Genomic DNA, 24,448 nt, shown 5'->3' on the forward strand with positions numbered 1-24,448 from the left:
GGTTCGTGTCTCTGCTCCTCCGCATGCTGCTTCTGGGTGACCTTGGGCTAGTCACTTCCCTGAAGTCTCTCAGCCTCACTCACCTCACAGAGTGTTTGTTGGGGAGGAAGGGAAAGGAGAATGTTAGCCGCTTTGAGACTCCTTAGGGTAGTGATAAAGCGGGATATCAAATCCAGCCACACTGGGTGACTTCCAACAGAAGAATAAAATAATTGATTAAAGATTAAAAGCCTCGCTAAACAGGGCTGTCTTCAGATGTGGGGTTTCAGACATTTGGTTTATATATACAGTTATGAACATTTAATTGTTCTTATATATGACCTTAAAATTCTATGGCATCCCATAGGGTAGAGATTTTTGTGTCTGGAACAGCATTTTCTAGGAAAACAAAACTTTAGCACTTGACAAAGACTTTCTTGAGCCAGATTCAGGTAGGTAGCCATGTTGGTCTGACGCAGTAGAAATTCATTTTTTTAAAAAAAATTGTCCAGTAGCACCTTAAAGGTAAATGGGCCCCTGACTGTTAGGTGTAGTCATGGACTCGGGGGGTTGCGGCACTCATCTCACTTTACTGGCTGAGGGTGTCGGCGTACAACTTCTGGGTCATGTGGCAAGCATGACTAAGCCACTTCTGGCGAACCAGAGCAGTGCATGGAAAAGCCGTATACCTTTCCACCAAGGCGGTACCTATTTATCTACTTGCACTTCGTGCTTTCGAACTGCAAGGTTGGCAGGAGCAGGGACTGAGCAACGGGAGCTCACCCCGTAGCAGGGATTTGAACCGCCAACCTTCTGATCGGCAAGCCCTAGGCTCTGTGGTTTAACCCACAGCGCCACCCGTGTCCCTAGTGCCACCCATGTCCCTTAGAGACCAACTAAGTTTGTCATTGGTATGAGCTTTCCTGTGCATGCACACTGAAACAGAAGTCACCAGACCTTTATATATAGTGAGAGGGTGGGGAGGGGTATTACTCAGAAGGCTGGTGGGAATGGGTGACTGGGTGATAGGTGTGGTAAACCTGTTGACAACTGTTAACGACTGCAATTGGTCTTACAGGAAAAAGCAAGGAATGAGATGGCCAAAATAGCTATTCTTTATATATTTCTTGAGCCAATTTGTCTGCTAGTAAGAAAGAATCACAAGTCCAGAAAAATGAATTTTGGCTTTGAGAGTCCATTGCTGTAGAGGTAGAAATTGGGGCATAGTCCAAGACCAAGATGATTCCTATATTTGTTTTTGTCACTTTACACCAGAGATCTCTGAATATGAAGATACAGTCCATATGGGGCATAGATCTGTTAGGATCATCCTACTCTCATGTAGGACCCTGGCAGAGACACATGCCCGACTGGCATGTTCTCTCCCTCCTGGTCGGTTGTTTGGGAGCTTCAAAAGCTTTCTTCTGCCCGAACATCACAGCGGCTGATGCCAACAGACACCAGCACACTTAGGGACACGCAGAGTGTTTGCAGTTTGCATAACAGACCTCAGCAACTCAGCATTTGGCTAATCTACATTTATTTACATATAAACACAGAGCACTGCAACATGGCTCCCTCTCTCCCTAGCATCAGACAGCAAAGAGAAAAAAACAAAGCACAACAATCCCATTTCACGGAACACAGTAACACAAACATCCTGTCTCCATCACTTCCCACTCTGTGGAATGAAAACATACACCGTCATGTGATAGACAAGAATCCCATGACTGCAGACATGGGGAATGAATCCCCAACAAGATCCATACCTATAGGAGTGAAATGTATATTCCCTGTCAGTGGGGTGGCAGAGCCACAAGGGGTTGCAAAAATAAACATGCAAAAGTGTAATGAAGGCTTCAGGAATCTGGAAGAGGAGCCGTTACTGTCAAGAACAGGATTTAAACATTCATTCAGCTTTCCTCCTATGATGGTTTTACCTTCTTTACATCCTCGTAAAGTAGAAAGACAACTCTCAAAGAAATTGAAACGACCCATAAAGGGAGCATAAAAGCAGCCTGTAATTATGTTTCTCAGACTCTAGTGAGTCTTTTAATATGAGGTATCTGCCTTTGGGGCCCTCTATGGAGTCCTGAATAGTGAATGGGCATTTTTTATGTACAGTCATACCACAGTTTAAGTATGCCTCGGTTTGAGTACACGGACCTGTCTGGAATGGATTAATCCACTTTCCATTACTTTCAATGGGAAAGTTCGCTTCAGTTTAAGTACGCTTCAGTTTAAGTACTCTGCAGACCGTCTGGAATGGATTAATCCACTTTCCATTACTTTCAATGGGAAAGTTCGCTTCAGGTTAAGTACAGACTTCCGGAACCAATCGTGTTTGTAAACCGAGGTACCACTGTAATGAGTATAGCCATGCCCCTTGCTGTGGAAGATCCCAGGGCATGTTTTGGCTTTTTTTCTTGTGGTGTGTCTTTTGTATCAAAATTATATCTGGAGGCCTAAAAGCCATGGTTTTAATGTGGAGAGACTGCTGCAGATGTCTGCCTTTTCTTTTTCTTGGAGTGGACCATGAGGAGGAGGAGGTGTTAGTTCTACCCCTTGCAGCCAGTTTGGGGATTGCAATTTTAAGTACATGGAAAACATTTCCCACCTGCTGTGGAAAATATTGGAAGCAGTAGTGTATTTGCCATTGATTTGCACTAATAACTTAAATGGGAACCCCCATTGGGAGGTAGTCCCTGCAGCCTTCAGCGCAGTGGTAGAACATCTGAATCATTTTCACTGGGCATAGATCTGGAAACACCTCTATATTAAATAAGTTGTATTTAACTTCTCAATAGTTGCATAGGGCACTAAATCAAAGTTTTAGTTTGGTAGCCTTCAAAGCAAACAACGTTTCTTGCTACATCTGTGTTTTTAGCTCTAAGCACGCCCACTCTGTATGGCCTTTCAATATCATGGGGAGTGATGGGGGTCTTCAAACTGTCAAACCAACTTAAAATAAATGCAATCGTATCTCCCCCCTCTTTTTCCAGAATCCTACATACAGTGGTACCTCTACTTACGAATTTAATGCGTTCCGAACACACATTCATAAGTAGAAAAAAATTGTAAGTCGAATCCTATAAGAATGCATTGGGAGAAAAAAATTGTAAGTAGAAGCAACCCTATCTAAAAATTCGTAAGTAGAAAAAATCCTATCTAAACCGCATCCAAGATGGCGGACGGAGCTCCATTCGTAAGTAGAGTTATTCGTAAGTAGAGGTACCACTGTAGTTTAATTTTTTTCCTTTTAACTCTATCCAATTGAGCTGCAAATTTTAAATCAAAACTTTCATTTGCAATTTTAAGTGCTTGCAGCTCTGTTTCGATGCTTAATGTGCTGTTATATGTGTTTGCTGTTTCCATTACATCAACTATTTGGTTAGATAACATCTCAATCTTGCTTTCAAGTGGGTGCAAAGCAGCTGCCCAATCTGTTGCAGAAAGCCCTTCTTATGTATGAATAAACTCTTCTGAGTCTTTTTAACTGCCTAAGCTGTTTGGAGTTTTTGCACCTTTTTGCTGGGAGGCCACAGGCACCATAGTTTCCTCACAAGCTCCCTCCAAGAGTGCCAAGTAACCAGAAGCTATGGCTTCCTGCCAGACAAGCCTACACGAACACTACTATAGTTTTCCTCCACTGTGAGTTCTTTGATGGTAAGTAAGGCTGGCCCTCTGACTGAAGCTCTTTCCACACTCTTGGCACTGAAATGGTTTCTCCCCACTGTGAACTCTTTGGTGGGTTGTGAGGTTGGTCCTCTCACGGAAGCTCTTTCCACACTCTTGGCACTGAAATGGTTTCTCCCCACTGTGAACTCTTTGGTGGACGGTGAGACATGTGCTTTGACTGAAGCTCTTTCCACATTCCAAACACTGATAGGGTTTCTCCCCTGTATGAATTCTTTGATGGACCGTGAGATTGAAGTTCTGACTGAAGCTCTTTCCACACTCCAAGCAATGATAAGGTTTCTCCCTTGTGTGAAGTTTTTGATGGACCATGAGACTGCCCCTCCTACTAAAACACTTTCCACATTCTGAGCACAGATGAGGTTTCTCCCCTGTATGAATTTTTGTATGAGAAGTGAGGTGGTCACTTTTACTGAAGCTCTTTCCACATTCCAAGCACTTATAGGGTTTCCCCCCTGAATGAATTCTTTTATGGGAAGTGAGAAAGCGGCTGTGACTGAAGCTCTTTCCACATTCTAAGCACTGATATGGTTTCCCCCTGGTATGAATAGTTTGATGGGAAGTGAAACTTATTTTCCAAGTGAAGCTCTTTCCACATTCCAAGCACTGATATGGTTTTTCTCCGGTATGAATTATTTGATGGGAAGTGAGATTAGCCCTCTGACTGAAGAGTTTTCCACATTCTAAACACTGGTAGGGTTTTTCCCCAGTATGAATTCTTTGATGGGCAGTGAGACTGACACTGTGTTTGAAGCTCTTTTCACATTCCAAACACTGATAGGGTTTTTCCCCTGTATGAATTCTTTGATGGGAAGTGAGATTTACACTGTGATTGAAGCTCTTTCCACATTCCAAGCACTGATAGGGCTTTCCCCTCGTATGAATTCTTTGATGGAAAGTTAAACTTTTTTTCCAGGTGAAGCTCTTTCCACATTCCAAGCATTTATAGGGTTTCTCCCCTGTATGAAGTGTTTGATGGGCAGTGAGACTTTCTTTCCAGGTGAAGCTCTTTCCACATTCCAAACAACAATATGGTTTCTCCCCTGTATGAATTCTTTGATGGGAAGCGAGATGGTTGCTGTGACTGAAGCTCTTTCCACATTCAAAGCACTGATAAGGTTTTTCCCCTGTATGAATTCTTTGATGGGAAGTTAAACTCTCCTTTCGACTGAAGAGCTTTCCACATTCCAAGCACTGATAGGGTTTCACCCCTGTATGAATTCTTTGATGGGCAGTGAGACTTTCTTTGCAGGTGAAGCTCATTTCGCACTCCAAGCACTGATAAGGTTTCTCCCCTGTATGGATTCTTTGATGGGAAGTGAGATGGTTGCGGTGTCTGAAGCTCTTTCCACACTCCAAGCACTGATAGGGTTTCTTCTCAAGGGGATTTCCTTGATGGGAAGAGGAATGGGAGCTCTGACTGTAGCTCTCTCTGCACTCTGAATCCTGATATGGCTCCTCCACTGTGTGGATTTCATTGAGGTCTCCCTTGTTCATTTCCAATTCATCACCACCTGAAACTAAGAGGCAAATGTATTAGAGGCTCGGGAAGAAGTGCAGCCCCAAATTTTGGAGCAATGCTTATTAATGCTTGTGACGGGGAAAGAACTCAAGGGAGTTAGATGTTATAATGTTCCTTTTGTTCCGTAAAAATGTCTAGCTTCATATACAAATCAGGTTAAATATTGGTTGTTTTCTCTCAATTAAGTTTTTAAAAGATAACTGTACAGCTTAACTTGGTGTGTGCTTTTATTATTATTTAAATGATTGCCAACGTAGGAAAGTTTTATATTCAAAATTAAGATATAGTCAATATGCTAAATTGTTCAATATGCAGTAATAAATCTAAACAAATTTTAAGAGCTGGTGAAATTTTTGAGAACACTGACACTGGCCTTGTAGTAGGCGATGTAAGAGTAGGGGAGTGAAAATGGCAAACGTGAACTTCTGTGTGCTAAAAACACGTTTTGTGTATTGCACAAATGTGTGTAGTAGTTGCCAAATATAAATTTCTTTAATGGATAAAAATATAATCATGATGTGCATCACTTTAAAGCAATTTTGATGTCATAAATTCTTGACATCACAGAATGCAACATAAATTTGTCATATTATTATTATTAAAGTTTCCTTACTTAAATGTTACATTGCTGTGAAAAGTTACAGGGGACAAAGCAGAATGCCTTCTTGGTAGGGGCACCCACCCTGTGGAACACCCTCCCATCAGATGTCAAGGAGATAACTATGCAACTTTTAGAGGATGTCTGAAGGTACCTCTGTATCAGGAAGTTTTAATGTTTGATATTTTATTGTGCTTTTATATTTGTTGGAAGCTGGGGCAACTCAGTCAGATGGGCAGGGTAAAAATAATCATTATTGTTACTACAGGGTTCACTGCCTGAGATTCAAAAAGCCTGGCTCTTTTCTGGGATGGAGTTTGTTTGGTCCAGTCGTGGAATCTGTGCCATCTCCCATGTCAGTCTACTCTTTGGTCAACCAAAGAGAGACAGAAGAACAAAAGCAAAATACTTGACTTCAAAATACTTGAATACTTCAACACCCCAAATCACTCTGAGGCCTACATTTAAGAAGGCCTGGGCAGTTCAGACAGCCTGATCATGGTTATAAAAGGCAGAACTGGAGGAAGAATATTCACAGGGGACACAATCAATAGCCATCCATCCAAGGTTTGCTGTGGGAGTGTTAGCATCCCATTGAAATATCCGAAGTTCGACATGTAGAGAGATGTCTTGAATTACAAAACAGATAGGATGATCCAATAGGGAGCCTTACCGAGAGAGTCCAACATCCCACGATTCTCTTCCATGACCTCCTGATGCAGAACTCTCTGGTCACGATCCAGCAACGCCCACTCCTCATCAGTGAAATGCAAAGCTACATCTTCAAAGCACACCGGACCCTAACAAAAAAGGAAAAAAGCTGTCCTCTTGGAGAACATTCACATGATCCATTACAATTGGCTCTGTTGTTTTCTACAATGGCCAGACCCCTCTCTGCCTTCCTCATCCCACTCTCCTGCTTCAGCTTCTGTCTCTGAGTCTGGGCTGCTCTCTGCCACAGAATCCCTCTGCTCCCTGAGCCCTGTTCCCTCTCCAGACACCTCCTCCCACCATTCTGCATCCAAGCAGTCTTTCCCCACAAGGCTCCTCCCCCCTACCTGATCTGGGTCCACAGCCGCTGCCTCCCCTCCACCATGAAAAGATGAAGGAGCAGGTCTTGGTGGCATCAATCTGTCACCTGGGAGAGACAAAGGAAAGTGGGAAACTGTAAGCGCCTGCTTCTCTCGGAGGTGTAACAGTCCTCTCTAAGTATGGATGGGGCTTCGTCAAAGTCTCCCCTGCTAGCTTCCAGTTCCACTGTGCCTTAATGGAGGCAGCAGGAGATTGTTGGCAAAGGAAAAACAAGGATGATTGAGGGTAATTCTCCTTGCAAGTTCCCCCCAGGGACAGAGGGAAACGGACTTAACTCCCAGTTCATCTTGGTACTTGGCTCTTGCTCTGGCTTGGATCGCGGGAGGCAGGGAGGCGCTGAGTACAAAAGCCCAAAACCTGCCCCAAACCCTCCTTCGCCGCCATTAAGAAGCAGAGATTCTCCTGTCTATTAGAGCTCAATTTGGTCCAATGTACAGGCATTGCTGGAAGAGATGAGATCATAAACTGCAGAATGGAACCAGCTCTTTAAGGGTTGAATTTGAGAGAAGACTTCATTTGGTGCAAAAGACGGGAGGGAGGGGCGCCTACAGCTTCTTTATATAAAGTTTTTTTCTCTACAATTATGATTTGGCAACCCACCATTGAATGCTAGTTCAAATTATATACGTACAGGTGAGCAGGGATTATACTGGATTGTAGATATAGACTATAACATCAAATGGAAACAGTTACAGGTAGGTAGCCGTGCTGGTGTGCCGTAGTCAAAACAAAATTTAAAAAATCCTTCCAGTAGCACCAATATCTGAAGAAGAAGCGTGCATGCACACGAAAGCTCGTACCAATGACAAACTTAGTTGGTCTCTAAAGAGCTACTGGAAGGAATTTTTAAATTTTGTATCAAATGGAACTCTGTGTGTAAAAGAAAAAGGGGAGGAAGCTCTATTTTGCAAATGGTTTACAGATTAGTTTCAAAACCAAGAGAATGTGACAAAACACAGAAAACACTCCTTCCTCCTTACCCAGAGGCCTCACTCTGGTGTCCAATGGAGTCTTCTCTGCCTCAGAAGAATCAAGACCCATTTCTGCAAAAAGATCCTTCCCCTGAAAGAGCAAGGAGGATTCAAAACAGAGAATGGGGAGAAGGATTAGAAAAGTTTATTTAGTATTTTTATACAATCTACTACTTCCTTACATTTTAAGGCCCTCCACTGCCGCAGGGAACCTCGTCAAGGCCCCCATCTGCTGCGGGGAAAGGCAAAGCACCCTCTGCCGCTGTGAGGAGGTACGGTGGGACCCTCTGCTCCCATGGGGAGGCCCAGCAAGGCCCTCCACCACCGCAGATATATATCATGATATATTGAGATTTCGTGATATTTAACTGCTTGAAAACCAGATATCGCCCAGCCCTACCAGAAGGACTCCCAAGGAGAGGGGAGAGGAGGCTTAGGAACACTCCACAAAGGAGGGTGTTTCAAAACGGGAGCAGGCACAGGGTGACATAACTGGGCTTCTGAGGCTCAAAGAGCATTTCCCCATGCAGAAAGGATGTACTTGATCAAGGGAACCATGGACTCAGAAAAGGTGAAAAGCTCAGTACTAGAGCATTTGGGGATACTCTCCCTCCTCTTTTGAGCCCCTTGGGGATATAATAATAATAATAATACATTAACAATAATAAAAAATATGTGTTCCTAGATACTTTCCAAAAAAGGATGGGCCATTAGTAAATAATTTGGGAATACTCTCTCCTGTTTAGAGCCCCTTTGCAGTATCCAGAGGAAAGTCTCTCTCACCTGCTGCTCTGCCTGCTTTCTCTCCTCTGCCTGACTCAGGAGGAATCCTTCGGCCAGGGCCACTGCCTGGGAACTGGTCTCCGCTCCACATTCCCTCACCCAGTTCTCCATCTCTGGTGGAAGGACAGCCAGGAACTGCTCCAAGATCACCAGGTCCAGCATCTGAACTTTCGTGTGCCTTTCTGGCTTTAGCCATTGATGGTCCAAGTGGTAGAGTTGGCTGCAAATCTCTCGGGGTTCTTTGGCCTTCTGCCTGAGCAGCTGGCTCTGCACTTCTGAGCAGAGGGTGTCCTCCTCACCCAGGAACTTCTGCACGGAGTTTCCCCGGAATCCACCATTGCTCCCAGTTTTGATGGCAAGGCCTATTCCTGCTTCAGGGCCAGCTGAATATTGCTCATCCATCTATGTTATCAGGTCACCTCTAAGAGATCGGAAGAAACCCCTTGGTCTTTTGCCAAGTTCTGTATTTCCTAATGAGAGGTGCTAGAAAAGCCTACAAAGCAAATACTCCTTATTTAACCCATTTAAAACACCTGCATTGGTTGCTATTTCGTTTCTGCGACCAATACAAGGTGCTCACATGAGGGGTTCACATAAGCCCCCAGATATATGTAGAACCATCTTGCTTTGGAACTCCCCCCCCCCCTTCATCAATAGACCAACACTTTACTATTGTTTCATAGGCAACAGAAGAGGAAAAATGACCATTACTCACCCTTAATCTAAGGACAACCATAAGGGCTCCTGAATGGGAGTCTGGCTATGCAATGTTGAATGTTCCAGTGGTTTTCTCAGTTACAGCTGGCAGAGAGATTTAAGTTGGATAAAAAGATTTTTATATAGAACAAAAGGAATTGGCCTCATCCTTTCTTTCAAGCCGTCTAGGTTGGTGACCATCCCTGCCTCCTGTGGGGGGAGTGCCGTCGGTTTAACTACGTAGGCACTGCGTGATTAAAGGACTTTATTCTATCTGCTATGACCCGTCCAGCATTTTTCTTCGCTTATCACAGGCCAAGTATTATTACTACGTCCAAATGTTTCCACCTGGCTACGACCTCTGTGAATGGCTGTGACCTCCGTTAATGAATGTGACTAATTCCGCAATCTCAATGGGGTTCATTTGCATTCCCATTTTTTCCTGACGCCTCCCCAAAGGACCTCCTACAAACTCGCCCCCTCCCTGGCTTTGCAGATGCAGAGAGGAAGAGGGCAGGTGGTCTGCTCCCTGGCTGGGGTCCCCCCTGCATGAGCTAGGCAGCCCGCCCGATGCACCCCCCCATCTCCCCGAAGCGCCCCATGGGGAAGAGATAGGAGATTCACCGGAGCCCAGAAGGCTGATCGCCGAGCCACCTCTTGCAGAGAGACAAAAGCCACCTCCCTTGCAGGAAGGAGCCTGGATTTCTTGTCCTCTCTAGGAATGCAGCTCAGCTCCTTTAACGCTTGCAAGGCGCAGCTCGCCAGTCTCTCAGGAACCGCATGCATTGCACTCCCCCCCCCGCGCGATGTCTTCTTGGGGGGACCCTCTCAGCAGCCCGCCTGGGCTGTATCCTCCCTTGGCCAGAAATGGGGGAACTGCTTGCCGTGCAAAAGGCTATGCAAGAAGCAGAAAAGCCCACCCTAGAATCACAAAAGTGGAGAGCTGGGAGGAACCCCCATGGTCATTGTTGTGTATTGAGTCAAAGGATTTTATATCTGTATTATTATTGTCTGTATTGCATTAGGATAAAGTAACTGCCTTTTGGTTCCAGAGGGTACAGCTACTATTGGTTCATTTAAGCGGCTGTATTTGGATCCTCTGTCTTATTGGTTTCCTCCAAAAGGCAGCACTGTGATTGCCTGATATTGTTCCCTCCAAAATGTATCCTTTTCTAGCTAGTTCCCTGTCCCTATAAATGTAGCCTTCCTGCCCTCAGAGTCAGTCTTGTTCACTTTAATAAAGAGCTGTTACTAGAGAACTGTCTCCAGCATGTTATGTCAAGAGAGCTGAAATCACAAACCCCACGTCACAACAGTCATCTAGCCCAACCCCTTGCAAGGCAGGCATCTCATCGGAAGCATCCCTGTCAGGTGGGCATCCCGCCCGCCTCCTTCCCGCCACTCACCGGCCCCACCAGCCCTGTAGCAGCCTCAGTCCCGCGCCTGCCAGCCGACCTCTCCAGGTCCGAGGAAAGCGCTCGGCTCGCCAAGCGGGAGAAGCGCAAGTACGGCTGGAGCGAAGGGCTCCCGACTCCTCCCCAAACCCCTCCCCGCAAATCCTGGACCTGGAGAAAAGCCAAAGACGGAACGGGACTCCCCTTCCTTTGCGCGTGGGAACTGCAAGAGAGCCTGGATCGGGCCAGAGCCCGTCCCTCAGCTGGCAGTGCCAGATTTACTATAAGCTAAACAAGCTATTCTCTGCAGCCAAAGATGGAGCTCTATACAGTCAGCAAAAACTAGACCTGGCGCTGACTGTGGCTCAGATCATCAGCTTCTTATAGCAATATTAAAGCCTAATTTGAAGAAAGTAGGGAAAACCACTGGGCCAGCAGGATAAATCTAAACCAAATCCCTTATGAATACACAGTGGAAGCGAGGAACAGGTTGCCTATCCATTCTGAAGGAAATCAGCCCTGAGTGCTCACTGGAAGGACAGATCCTGAAGCTGAGGCATGAGAAGACTCCCTGGAAAAGACCCTGATGCTGGGAAAGATGGAGGGCACAAGGAGAAGGGGACGACAGAGGACGAGATGGTTGGACAGTGTTCTCGAAGCTACGAACATGAGTCTGACCAAACTGCGGGAGGCAGTGGAAGACAGGAGTGCCTGGCGTGCTCTGGTCCATGGTGTCACGAAGAGTTGGACACGACTAAACAACAACAACAAGACAATCTATAGCTTAGGGCCCCACTCTCTTGGCCCCCCCCCAAAAAAATCAAAGGGTGAAAACTAGATGTACATTTCCAAAATATAAGATAAAAAAACAAATAAAATAAAATAAAACCTACATACAACAGTGTTTTGTGTTGTGTAGGCTCCTATGATGTAAGTCATGGGACCCACTTAAAAACCTCCAAGGAGAATCCACCGCCTCTCACGGGAGTGTTCCACTGCTGAACAGCTGTCAGATTTTTTTCTGAATGTTTAGTCAGAATTCCCTTTCTTGCAACTTGAAGCCATTGGTTCGAGTCCTACCCTTCAAAGCAGAAGAAAACAAGCATGCTCCCTCCTCCATGTGACAGCCCTTAAGATATTTGAATATGGCTATCCAGGGCCGGATTTAGATGAAGAGCAGCCCTCGGCTTCTCCACTTGTGAGTAGTTCCCAATCACCCACCCTCATGACTAGAAGAAAATGGGAAAATGTTATAAACAAAATTGAATGAAGCCAAGGATGATGGGTTTTTTAAAATTCTGTAATTCACATTTTCTCTTCTAAAGGACATCAGAAAACTTCCATCAAAATTTATCTAAGTTTGTCACTTTCAATGTACAGAATGCTCAGTGCAGACAGCCTCTCTTGAGACATCATGGCCCTTAATTCATTTTTAATTCTTTGGGGTCTCAAAAAACTCCCGAGCGGTTAGTGACCATAAAGCTGCAAGATTGTTTCCACATTAGGAAAAGCCACCTGAATCCCCCCCCCTGTATATAATTTGATAAAGGTCTGTATGAGACAGAGAGGGCTCTGCTGTAAGCCTATGGCTTTGTCTCGTGTACAGGTGAAAGTGCAAAAGTTCATCAATAAATTTCGGGTCAATATCTTCTGGGTATGCTTCCACCAACAGTTCAACACTTGCTGAATTTCTTGCTTAGATGCTATCAGGATAGCAAGAGTGGAAAAAAACAATTGTGCAACATCTGTTTATATGTTAGGGATATGTATACCTGTGAAGAGATCCAGGATTTAAAACTTCAAAGCCAAATTGAGAGTATCTGGGTCAAAATTAAGGGAGAGAAAAACAACAGTGATCTCATTGTGGGAGTTTACTATAGATCCCCAAGCCAAACTGAGGACACAGATGATGCCTTCCTGGAACAGATGGCCAAGCATTCCAAAGGAAGTGAGATAGTAGTAATGGGGGATTTCAACTATCCTGATATTTGTTGGATGTCAAACTCAGCCAAGAGCATAAGGTCGAACAGATTCCTCACTGGCCTTGCAGACAACTTCATTGTCCAGAAAGTGGGAGAAGCAACAAGAGGATCAGCCATTTTAGATCTGGTCCTAACCAATAGTGATGACTTGGTTAGTGGGGTAGAAGTGGCAGGATCATTAGGTGGGAGTGACCATGCTCTTCTGGAGTTTATTATCCAGCGGAAAGGAGCAACCAAGCATACTAAGGTCCAAATTCTAGACTTTAAGAAAGCCGACTTCAGAAAACTTAGGGAAACGCTGGGTGAAATCCCATGGACAGTAATACTAAAAGGGAAGGGAGTTCATGATGGTTGGGAGTTTGTTAAAAGGGAGATATTAAAAGCACAACTTCAGGCAATACCAATGAGACGGAAACATGGAAGGTGCCTAAAGAAGCCAGGCTGGCTATCTAAAGAACTTTTGACTGAGTTAAGATTTAAAAGGGATATGTACAAAAAGTGGAAAAGGGGGGAAATCTCCAGAGAGGAATTCAAACATATAGCTAGCACGTGTAGAGACAAAGTCAGAAAAGCTAAAGCACAGAATGAACTCAGGCTCGCCAGAGAGGTTAAAAGCAACAAAAAGGGCTTTTATGGGTATGTCCGTAGCAAAAGGAAAAACAAGGAAACAGTGGGGTCACTCAGAGGAGAAGATGGTGAAATGCAAACGGGGGACACAGAAAGGGCAGAACTCCTCAATGCCTTCTTTGCCTCAGTCTTCTCCAAGAAAGAAAACAACGCCCGACCTGAAGAATATGGAGCAGATGATTCAGCAGGGGAAACACAGCCCAGAATAAGTAAGGAGGTAGTACAAGAATACTTGGCTAGTTTAGATGTATTCAAGTCTCCAGGGCCAGATGAACTACATCCAAGAGTATTAAAAGAACTGGCAGAGGTGATTTCAGAACCACTGGCAATAATCTTTGAAAATTCCTGGAGAACAGGCGAAGTTCCAGCAGACTGGAGGAGGGCAAATGTTGTCCCTATTTTCAAAAAGGGGAAAAGAGAGGACCCAAACAATTACCGCCCAGTCAGCCTGACATCAATACCAGGAAAGATTCTAGAGCAGATCATTAAGCAAACAGTCTGTGAGCACCTAGAAAGAAACTCTGTGATCACTAAAAGTCAGCATGGGTTCCTGAAAAATAAGTCATGTCAGACTAATCTGATCTCATTTTTTGACAGAATTACAAGCCTGGTAGATGAAGGGAACGCTGTGGATGTAGCCTATCTTGATTTCAGCAAGGCCTTTGACAAGGTGCCCCATGATATTCTTGTAAAGAAGCTGGTAAAATGTGGGCTAGACAATGCTACCATTCAGTGGATTTGTAACTGGCTTACTGACCGAACCCAAAGGGTGCTCATCAATGGCTCCTCCTCATCCTGGAGAGTAGTGACTAGTGGGGTGCCACAGGGTTCTGTCTTGGGCCCAGTCTTGTTCAACATCTTTATCAATGACTTGGATGATGGGCTTGAGGGCATCCTGAGCAAGTTTGCAGATGACACCAAATTGGGAGGGGTGGCTAACACCCCAGAGGACAGGATCACACTTCAGAATGACCTTAACAGATTAGACAACTGGGCCAAAGCAAACAAGATGAATTTTAACAAGGAGAAATGTAAAGTACTACACTTGGGCAAAAAAAATGAAAGGCACAAATACAGGATGGGAGACACCTGGCTTGAGAGCAGTACATGTGAAAAGGATCTAGGAGTCTTGGTAGACCACAAACTTGACATGAGTCAGCAGTGTGATGCAGCAGCTAAAAAAGCCAATGCAATTCTGGGCTGCATCAATAGGAGTATAGCATCTAGATCAAGGGAAGTAATAGTACCACTGTATTCTGCTCTGGTCAGACCTCACCTGGAGTACTGTGTCCAGTTCTGGGCACCACAGTTCAAGAAGGATACTGATAAGCTGGAACGTGTCCAGAAGAGGGCAACCAAAATGGTCAAAGGCCTGGAAACGATGCCTTATGAGGAACGGCTTAGGGAGCTGGGTATGTTTAGCCTGGAGAAGAGAAGGTTAAGGGGTGATATGATAACCATGTTCAAATATATAAAAGGATGTCATATAGAGGAGGGAGAAAGGTTGTTTTCTGCTGCTCCAGAGAAGCGGACACGGAGCAACGGATTCAAACTACAAGAAAGAAAATTCCACCTAAACATTAGGAAGAACTTCCTGACAGTAAGAGCTGTTCGGCAGTGGAATTTGCTGCCAAGGAGTGTGGTGGAGTCTCCTTCTTTGGAGGTCTTTAAGCAGAGGCTTGACAGCCATCTGTCAGGAATGCTTTGATGGTGTTTCCTGCTTGGCAGGGGGTTGGACTGGATGGCCCTTGTGGTCTCTTCCAACTCTATGATTCTATGATTCTATCAATGTACACAGTACTTCTTTTTAAATTGGCTTCAAGTGCATCTAATATAGGAATAAAGGATTTTACCCTCAACCTATCCCTTGAAGGAAGTGCATCTAAGTCTAAGGCATCAGGTGCATATTGTCATTGCTTTGCCGTTCCCTCACTCTTTGTCTCCTTGCTTTGTAGTTAGCATTTGGCAAGGTGGCTTTTGCTTGTTTCTCAAGCTCATCAAAATCTCCAATTTTCCTTAAAAACCCAAAAGTGAACTGTACAAACTTGCACAAGAACTCAGTAACAGGCCTGATTTCTGAAGGGCTTTGCTGACCTTGTGAAAAGGACCTAGCACACAGACTAATATTCTAAGATTCTGCAGATTTTGGCTGTGAACTAGGGCCCCACAAAAAAATTCCAAGTTGGGCTCCAGAGTTTCAAATGCCTGGCCCTGCGTCACATAGTTCCTGGCCCGAGTTGCCCTGGGTTTACAATTTGGGGAGAGGGGAGACTGCCCGCTGGGGGGCGGGCGGGCTGGGGAGGCCCCCTAGATTTAGCGGACCTAGGCTTCAACCTACTTAGCCTATACATAAATCCGGCACTGCAGACAAGCCTTACTAATTTAGTTTTTGGGCCACACAAGACCTACAGCATTACCTTTCAGGTGGTGTACTGGTGACAAGGAGTAATTTTGCAGTCGTTCCAGGGGAGTTTCATTTCCGAGGGTGCTGGAGACTTTAAATCAAGCCACAATCTGATTCTGCAGCAAGCTACACCCCCCATTGTACAGCATTATATTTTATTATTATTTTACTTTCCACAAAAAAATTTCACAATTAACATCGAAAATAGCCCCCCCCCCCACCTTCATTCACATATATATATCCTTTCATCACTATCTCTACTGAAATTCTTAAAATCTTGCAGCTTCCCTCCATTCCCACTTCTGGTTCCTTACATACACCACATTCTTCTGCATATCCATATCTATTAATCCATTATTACATCCTAAATTATCCAAATTTCTGGCAATTGCAAACATTTGGTCCAAGGCTGCTAATGTTTCAACTTGTTTACAGTGTTCTTTGCACATATACAATGAATGTTTCCCACTCTTTTTTGAACTTCTCATTATCGTTGTCTCTGAGCTTTGCTTTTAGTTTTGCCATCTCTGCATAGTCCATAAGTCTGATTTGCCATTCTTCTTTTGTTGCTACCTTCCATCTTTGAGCTAACAGGATCCGGGCCACTGTTGTAGCATACATGAATATCTCCTTCTCTTCTTTGGGTAGTTCAGCACCTATTAAACCTATTAAGAAAGCTTCTGATTTTTGAACAAAAGGTCATTTTAAACATTTTTTTCCTGTTCATTATAATTATAATTATAATTATTTATTATTTATACCCCGCCCATCTGGCTGGGTTTCCTCGGCCACTCTGGGCGGCTTCCAGCAAGTAACAATATACATTAAAATATCACAGATTAAAAACTTCCCTAAACAGGGCTGCCTTTAGGTGTTTTCTAAATGTCAGGTAGTTGTTTATCTCCTTGACCTCCGATGGGAGGGCGTTCCACAGGGCGGGCGCCACTACCGAGAAGGCCCTCTGCCTGGTTCCCTGTAGTTTGCTTCTCGCAGTGAGAGAACCGCTAGAAGGCCCTCGGCGCTGGATCTCAGTGTCCGGGCTGAACAATGGGGGTGGAGACGCTCCTTCAGGTATACAGGACCAAGGCCGTTTAGGGCTTTAAAGGTCAGCACCAACCCTTTGAATTGTGCTCGGAAACGTACTGGGAGCCAATGTAGGTCTTTCAAGACCGGTGTTATGTGGTCTCGGCGGCCACTCCCAATCACCAGTCTAGCTGCCGCATTCTGGATTAATTGCAGTTTCCGGGTCACCTTCAAAGGTAGCCCCACATAAAGCGCATTGCAGTAGTCCAAGCGGGAGATGACTAGAGCATGCACCACTCTGGTGAGACAGTCTGTGGGCAGGTAGGGTCTCAGCCTGCGTACCAGATGGAGTTGGTAGACAGCCGCCCTGGACACAGAATTAACCTGTGCCTCCATGGACAGCTGTGAGTCCAAAATGACTCCCAGGCTGTGCTCCTGGTCCTTCAGGGGCACAGTTATCCCATTCAGGACTAGGGAGTCCCCCACACCCGCCCGCCCCGCCCCCCAAAAAACAGTACTTCTGTCTTGTCAGGATTCAACCTCAATCTGTTATCCGCTATCCATCCTCCAAAATCCTTTCCCAGAAACTTTTAATAATTCTCCATCTGAAGAAGTGTGCATGCACACGAAATAATTTACCCTGAACAAACTTAGCTGGCCTCTAAGGTGCTAGTGGACAATTTTTTTAATTTTTAAAAATGAAACCAGACTTGCATGAATCCCTCCGATCAAAGTGTGCCTTGCCAAACTCACAAGTATTTCCAGGTACTCACTCCACTTAAGGAGTGTTCTGCAGACATCGGGTTTCTTTGATGCAAGGTCACGTTCACAATTATAAATACAAGAAGAAATGTGAATGGGTTTGGGTTGCTTTTAATCCAACTTTCCCATCAGCAAGCTACTGTCAATTTATATTAAAAAAGCTGGTAACTTTCCCACTTGCAAACTTTCCCCATGCAGTCTCCCAGGAGACGGGGACGGACCTCCTTTTTATTCCTCTGTCTTGTGCTGAATTTAGTCAAATACAATCTTTTATAAAATCTTCTTTACCTTCCCATCAGCTGTAAGAAGTTTTAGGAAATCTCTGCTTCAGCCTAGAGTGGAGGCTTCTCTCCCACGGAGTTGCGCTGCTGCCAGGACAACTGGCTCCATCACTGCCCACCTCCCAGAGGAATCAAGGGTGACTGTAGAAGCTTTTGTGGGCTGCTGGACCTTCCATACCCAGAGAACCCTCTGAGGTTTTTTTTGTGTGCTCTGCCTTAGCGCTTTTCCGTTGCTCCATGGGGCTCAAGTCTGTCAGAGCAATCAGACTTGCATTCCGACCTCCATTTGCAGAAACCAGAAGTCTCCCATTGTACAGAATTTTAAGTCTGTCAGAGCGATCAGACTCACACTCCGATCTCCATTTGCAGAAACCAGAAGTCTTCCACTGTACAGAATTTTAAATGTGTTTGTGGGAGAGGTGGTGTTGCTGTGTTGTTTTTCTTTTAACTATTTATTCATGCTTTTACCTTATATTTTATCTTGTGAACTGCCCTGAGATTTTGTGATGAAGGGCGGTATGTAAATCTAAAAAACAATGCCTCCTAAAATTAAATCTCTACACAAACATTACTATAGTTTTCCTCCACCGTGAGTTTTTTGATGGTAAGTGAGGCTGCCCTTGTGACTGAAGCTCTTTCCACACTCTTGGCACTGAAATGGTTTCTCCCCTGTATGAATTCTTTGATGGGAAGCGAGATGGTAGCTGTGACTGAAGCTCTTTCCACATTCCAAGCACTGATAGGGTTTCTCCCCTTTATGAATTCTTTGATGGGAAATGAAACCTTTCCAGGTGAAGCTCTTTCCACATTCAATGCACTGATATAGTTTCTCCTCTGTATGAATTTTTTGATGGAAAGTGAGATTTCCTTTTTGACTGAAGCTCTTTCCACATTCCAAGCACTGATAGGGGTTTTCCCCTGAATGAATTCTTTGATGGGCACCGAGACCTTCTTTCCAGGTGAAGCTCTTTCCACATTCCAAGCACTGATAAGGTTTCTCCCCTGTATGAATTCTTTGGTGGGAAGTGAAACTGTCCTTTCGACTAAAGCTCTTTCCACATTCCAAACACTGATATGGTTTCTCCCCTGTATGAATTCTTTGATGGGAAGTGAGTTTTTCTTTCCTGGTGAAGCTCTTTCCACATTCCAAGCACTGATAGGGTTTCACCCCTGTATGAATTCTTTGATGGGAAGTGAGATTTTCTTTCCAGGTGAAGCTCTTTCCACATTCCAAGCACTGATAGGGTTTCTCCCCTGTATGAACTCTTTGATGGGAAGTGAGATTGGTCCTCTCACTGAAGCTCTTTCCACATTCCAAACAACAATATGGTTTCTCCCCTGTATGAATTCTTTGATGGGAAATTAAAGTCTGTTTCCAGATGAAGCTGTTTCCACACTCCAAGCACTGATAGGGTCTCTCTCCTGTATGATGTGATTGATGGGAAGTGAGACTGTCCTTTCGACTGAAGCTCTTTCCACATTCCAAACAACAATATGGTTTCTCTCCTGCATGAATTTTTTGATGGAAAGCAAAACTTTTTTTCCAGGTGAATCTCTTTCCACACTCCAAGCACTGATAGGGTTTATTCTCAAGGGGTTTTCTTTGGTGGGAAGAGGAATGGGAGCTCTGACTGAAGCTCTCTCCAAAGTCTGTATACTGATATGGTTCCTCCACTATGTGGATTTCATTGTGGTCTGCCTTGTTCTTCATTTCCAATTCATCACCACCTGAAACTAAGAGGCAAATGTATTAGAGGCTTGGGAAGAAGTGCAGCCCCAACTTTTGGAGCAATGCTTATTAATGCTTGTGACAGGGAAAGAACTCAAGGGAGTTAGATGTTATAATGTTCCCTTTGTTCTCTAATGATGTCTAGTTTCATATACAAATCAAGTTGAATATTGGCTGTTTTCTCTCTCTTAAGTTTTTAAAAGATAACTGTACAGCTTAACCTGGTAACAATATTTTGTTTAAATTTAAATATGGATCTGTACTATCTTCAAAAATAAAGTGTTCGTTTATTATTATTTAAATGATGGACAATGAAGGAAAGTTCCCTGACCAAAATTAAGATATATTCAATATGCTCAATTGTTCAATATGCAGTAATAAATCTAAAGACATTTTAAAAGCTGGTGAAATATTGGGAACACTGACACTGGACAGGTGTGGTCTTATTCAGCTGCCTTGTGGTGAGCAATGTAAGAGTAGGGGAATAAAAATGGCAAATGGGAACTTAAGTGTGCTGAAAAACACTTTTTCTGTATTGAACAAATGTGTGTAGCAGTTGCCAAATATAGATTTCTTTAATGGCTGAAAAATATAATTATGATATGCATCACCTTAAAGCAATTTGGATGTTTTCATAAATTCTTGACATCACAGAATGCAGCAAAAACTTGTCATTTCAGCATTATTATTATTCAAGTGCCCTTACTTAAATGTTGCATTACTGCGATAAGTTACAGGGGACGAGGCAGGGGGCCTTCTTGGTAGGGGTACCCACCCTGTGGAACACCCTGCCATCAGATGTCAGATAACTATGCAACTTTGGGAGGACTTCTGAAGGCACCTCTGTATCGGGAAGTTTTTTATGTTTGATGTTTTACTGTGCTTTTGTATTTGTTGGAAGCTGCCCAGAGTGGCTGGGGCAACCCAGTCAGATGGGCATGGTAAAAATAATAAAATTATCATATTTACTATACTACAGGGTTCACTGCCTGAGATTCAAAAAGCCTGGCTCTTTTCTGGGATGGAGTTTGTTTGGTCCAGTCGTGGAATCTGTGCCATCTCCAATGTCAAGCGATTCTTTGGTCAACCAAAGAGAGGCAGAAGAACAAAAGCAAAATACTTGATTGAAGCTACTTCAACACCCCGAATCACTCTGAAGCCTACATTTAAGAAGTCCTAGGCAGTTCATACAGCGTGATCATGGTTTTGCAAGGCAGAACTGGAGGAAGAATAGTCATAGGGGAAAAAAATGAATAACCATCCATCCAAGGTTTGCTGTGGGAGTGTTAGCATCCCAGGTGCTATGGGTGGTGCTGTTGAGCCCCATCGAAATATCCAAGGTTCATCATCTAGAGCAGGGGTCAGCAAACTTTTTCAGCAGGGGGCCAGTCCACTGTCCTTAAGACCTTGTGGGGGGCCGGACTATATTTTGAACAAAAAATATGAACAAATTCCTATGCCCCACAAATAACCCAAAGATGCACTTTAAATAAAAGGACACATTCTACTCATGTAAAAATACCAGGCAGGCCCCACAAATAACCCAGAGATGCATTTTAAATAAAAGGACACATTCTACTCATGTAAAAACATGCTGATTTCCAGACCGTCCGCAGGCTGGATTTAGAAGGCGATTGGGCCGCATCTGGCCCCCGGGCCTTAGTTTGGGAACCCTGATCTAGAGAGATGTATTGAATTAGAAAACCAACAGGATGATCCAATAGAGAGCCTTACCGAGAGATTCAAACATCCCAAAATTTTCTGCCATGACCTCCTGATGCAGAGCTCTCTGGTCAGGATCCAGCAACGCCCACTCCTCATCAGTGAAATGCAAAGCTACATCTTCAAAGCACACTGGACCCTAACAGAAAAGGAAAAAAGCTGTCCTCTTAAAGAACATTCATGTGATCCATTGCACTTGGCTGTCTTGTTTTCTACAGCGGCCAGACCCCTCTCTGCCTTCCTCATCCCATTCTCCTGCTGCAGCTTCTGCCACTGAGTCTGGGCTGCTCTCTGCCACAGACTCCACCTGCTCACTGAGCCATGTTCCCTCTCCAGCTTCAGACACCTCCTCCTCCTCCCAGTCGGCTCCCTCTTCTCTGGCTCCTCCCACCATTCATCCAAGCAGTCTTTCCCCACAAGGCTCCTTCCCCCTACCTGATCTGGGTCCACAGCCGCTGCCTCCCCTCCACCACCATGAAAAGATGAAGGAGCAGGTCTTGGTGGCATCAATCTGTCACCTGGGAGAGACAAAGGAAAGTGGGAAACCGTAAGCGCCTGCTTCTCTCAGAGGTGAAACAGTGCATCTCTAAGTATGGATGGGGCTTCCTCAAAGTCTCCCCTGCTAGCTTCCAGTTCTGCTCTGCCTTAATGGAGGTAGCGGGTGACCGATGGTAATTATTCTCGCAAATTCCCCCCAGGGACAGGGGGAATGGGCTTCACTCCCAGTTTGTCTCAGTACTTGACTCTCGCTCTGGCATGGATTGTGGGAGGCAGGGAGGCGCTGAGTGCAAAAGCCCTTCACCTGCCCCAAACCCTCCTTCACCGCCATTAAGAAGCTGAGGTTCTCCTGTCAATTAGAGCTCAATTTGGACTAATGTACAGGAACTGCTGGAAGAAACGAGATCATAAACTGCGGAATGGAACCAGCTGCAAGGTCTTTAAGGGTTGAATTTGAGAGAAGACTTCATTTGGTGCAAAAGACGGGAGGGAGGGGAGCCTACGGCTTATTTATATAAAGTTTTCTTCTCTACATTTATGATTTGGCAACCCGCCACTGAATGCTACTTCAAATTATATATGTGCAGGTGAGCAGGGACAAAACTGGATTGCAGATATGGAATATAACAACAAACGGAACTTTGTGTGTAAAAAAAAATGGAAAAGGGGAGGGAAGCTCTATTTTGCAAAAGGTTTACGATGGAAAATTAGAGCTAACTCTACCCCATCCTTTATTATTCACGAACTGAACTGAATAATGTTAAAAGGACTTTGAATTTAATTTAACTGGATAACTGTAAATTTATCTTCGGCCAGATGGAGGCATGTAAGGAATCTGCAAGTTGTGAAGGGACTGATAAGGTTCATTACTGAGTCATTTGTAGTTCGACAGATCCCTCTCCTTCCCAGGCGGAGAATAAAAATGGTGAAAACAGGTTATTTATTGGGACAGTGTGATTTCCGCAGCTGCTGTTAAAGTTGCCAAAGAACGAAGCACAGGATGGAGCGATGGAGAATTTCTGAAACCACAATGGGATATTAGCTCTGCCCAATAAATGATGGAGAACAGCAACAACCAGAAATTTTACAATTTTACAAGGACAGGAAGAAACATCATGAACAGAAATATTGCCACACATGGGATTTATATATTATTTAACGTGTCAATATGAATGGAAGTATAAAGGATTGTATAAAGGATTGTTGTCTTGACTGAAATGTAATTGAAATAAATAAGATTTTGGAATGCAGAACTAAAGAAAAACCATCGGTTTTAGCATACAGGGGGCCACCTAAATTATATAATTTGGTATCAGAATGATTGGTATTAGTACTTCCGGTCTGTCGCGGCGGAGAGAAGGACGCAGGGACCTCGCGCGCCGATGTCCCTGGCTTCGCGGAGGGGGGGGGGAAGTCCGCAGAGCGAGCGGATTCCCCGTAAAAACACCGGGTAGAGAGTCCCGGTGACTCACGCGCCCAGCGGTTGCTCCGTTTTTTGCGGATCCCCCGCTGCCCGAGAGCTCAATAGAGCGATCGAGAGCCGGCGGGGTGGAACCGCGGGAGCCATTTTGGGCTATATCTTACCTCCGAGAAGTGAAGCTCCGAGTCCTGACCCGGCAAGCGGCAGATTCTTCCGAACAAATTCAAACTTCCAAAAAAGTAAGTGGAATTGCGATCACGGACTTTAAATTCGTTAATTGGAAAATAGGAGAGGCTTTAAAGAAACGGAAGTCGGTCTCTTCCTAATGGAAAACTGGGAGGCGCTTTAAATAATCTTAAGCTGAACGACAAAAGGCTCTGAGACTGTGGACCCGAGAGAAAGAAAGACTTTTTTGAACCCTCTCAACTCCCGAGTCCGGCACCCCTTGAGGTACAGCATTATTAAGGGGGAGAGTGCTTTGACAGCTGTCAAAAGCTGTCAAGCTGTCAAAGACCGGGTGGATTTATTGCACTGTTGTAATCAGTAAAAATTGACTGAAAACGTGGTAGAATTATTCAATATTGGAATTAAGAATGGAGTTGTGATTGAGTTAAAAGACAAAGGAAAAGAACAACCAAAATGGAGTCGACCGTCTGAGGAAGGAATTTTCCAACACCTCTTTGTTCTCCACCTCCTGTTTGTCTGCGGTTAGGAGAAATATGAAAACAAAGTACTCTCGAGCCTTCCAGGAGGCTGTGCTAAACTATCTACAAATATGGGAGGACATTTACAAGGAACGGCAACATCCCAATTTACCAGCAGTCGAGGATGAAGTCCAAGTCCAGGATTTAGAGGAAAATTTGATCTTGGAGACTGTGGAGATTGAATCTGGATGTCAGGAGAAACAACTAGATAAAATCTTAAAGAGGACTTGGACTACAAAAAATATGTTTGGGATGAAGCAAAGCATGGACTTCAAAAGGAAGAAAATCAAGCAGAGCAAGAAAATGAGAAGCAAAGGAATTTGAGGATTAATGGACTTGAAGATCCTGGAGGGGTTGAAATGTGGGGTGATGTGAGGGAGGAATGGGAAAGACAGGGGCAGGGGGGGACAAGGGTCTGGAGACGGATATGGGAAAGAATGGGTGTGGGGTGAATATTTTAGTTAAAAGATTTTGCTTTTAATCTCTGAAAGACGGTTTTCGAAATTTTGGCCTGTTAACGGAAATGCTGATCCAATGGGGGGAAAAGACTTAGGGAGAGGAGATG

At 44.4% G+C, this 24,448-nt stretch overlaps 2 protein-coding genes across 2 annotated transcripts in view; both read right to left on the reverse strand.

The window, feature by feature from the left end:
* Positions 1-899: 899 nt before the first annotated feature.
* Positions 900-24,448, reverse strand: part of LOC118086138 (zinc finger protein 420-like) — a 28,709-nt gene continuing 5,160 nt past the window's right edge. Inside the window, exons 4-7 of the mRNA XM_060275438.1 lie at positions 21,697-21,779; positions 21,274-21,400; positions 18,429-19,544; positions 900-4,919 (exon numbers count right to left, since the gene is read on the reverse strand). Coding sequence (XP_060131421.1) covers positions 3,613-4,919; positions 18,429-19,544; positions 21,274-21,400; positions 21,697-21,779 — 2,633 coding nt within the window. The 3' untranslated portion in view covers positions 900-3,612. The remainder of the gene's footprint in view (positions 4,920-18,428; positions 19,545-21,273; positions 21,401-21,696; positions 21,780-24,448) is intronic.
* On the reverse strand, positions 6,958-9,889 carry LOC118086659 (zinc finger and SCAN domain-containing protein 31-like). The gene is made up of 3 exons (XM_060275437.1): positions 9,357-9,889; positions 8,642-9,062; positions 6,958-7,949 (listed from the first exon to the last, which is right to left on the reverse strand). Exons 2-3 carry the CDS (start codon positions 9,041-9,043, stop codon positions 7,788-7,790), a joined length of 564 nt encoding a protein of 187 aa, XP_060131420.1. The 5' UTR covers positions 9,044-9,062; positions 9,357-9,889; the 3' UTR covers positions 6,958-7,787.

Source organism: Zootoca vivipara, chromosome 6 (genome assembly GCF_963506605.1).
Source record: "Zootoca vivipara chromosome 6, rZooViv1.1, whole genome shotgun sequence".
NCBI lineage: Eukaryota > Metazoa > Chordata > Lepidosauria > Squamata > Lacertidae > Zootoca > Zootoca vivipara.

What these genes read in the sequence shown, in the direction of transcription:
- LOC118086659 (XM_060275437.1), bottom strand. Translation starts at nt 9,043, where the DNA reads ATGGATGAGCAATATTCAGCTGGCCCTGAAGCAGGAATAGGCCTTGCC. An exon ending in GAAAGCAGGCAGAGCAGCAG is followed by an intron (nt 7,950 to 8,641) that starts GTGAGAGAGACT and finishes TTGCTCTTTCAG; the next exon opens with GGGAAGGATCTTTTTGCAGA.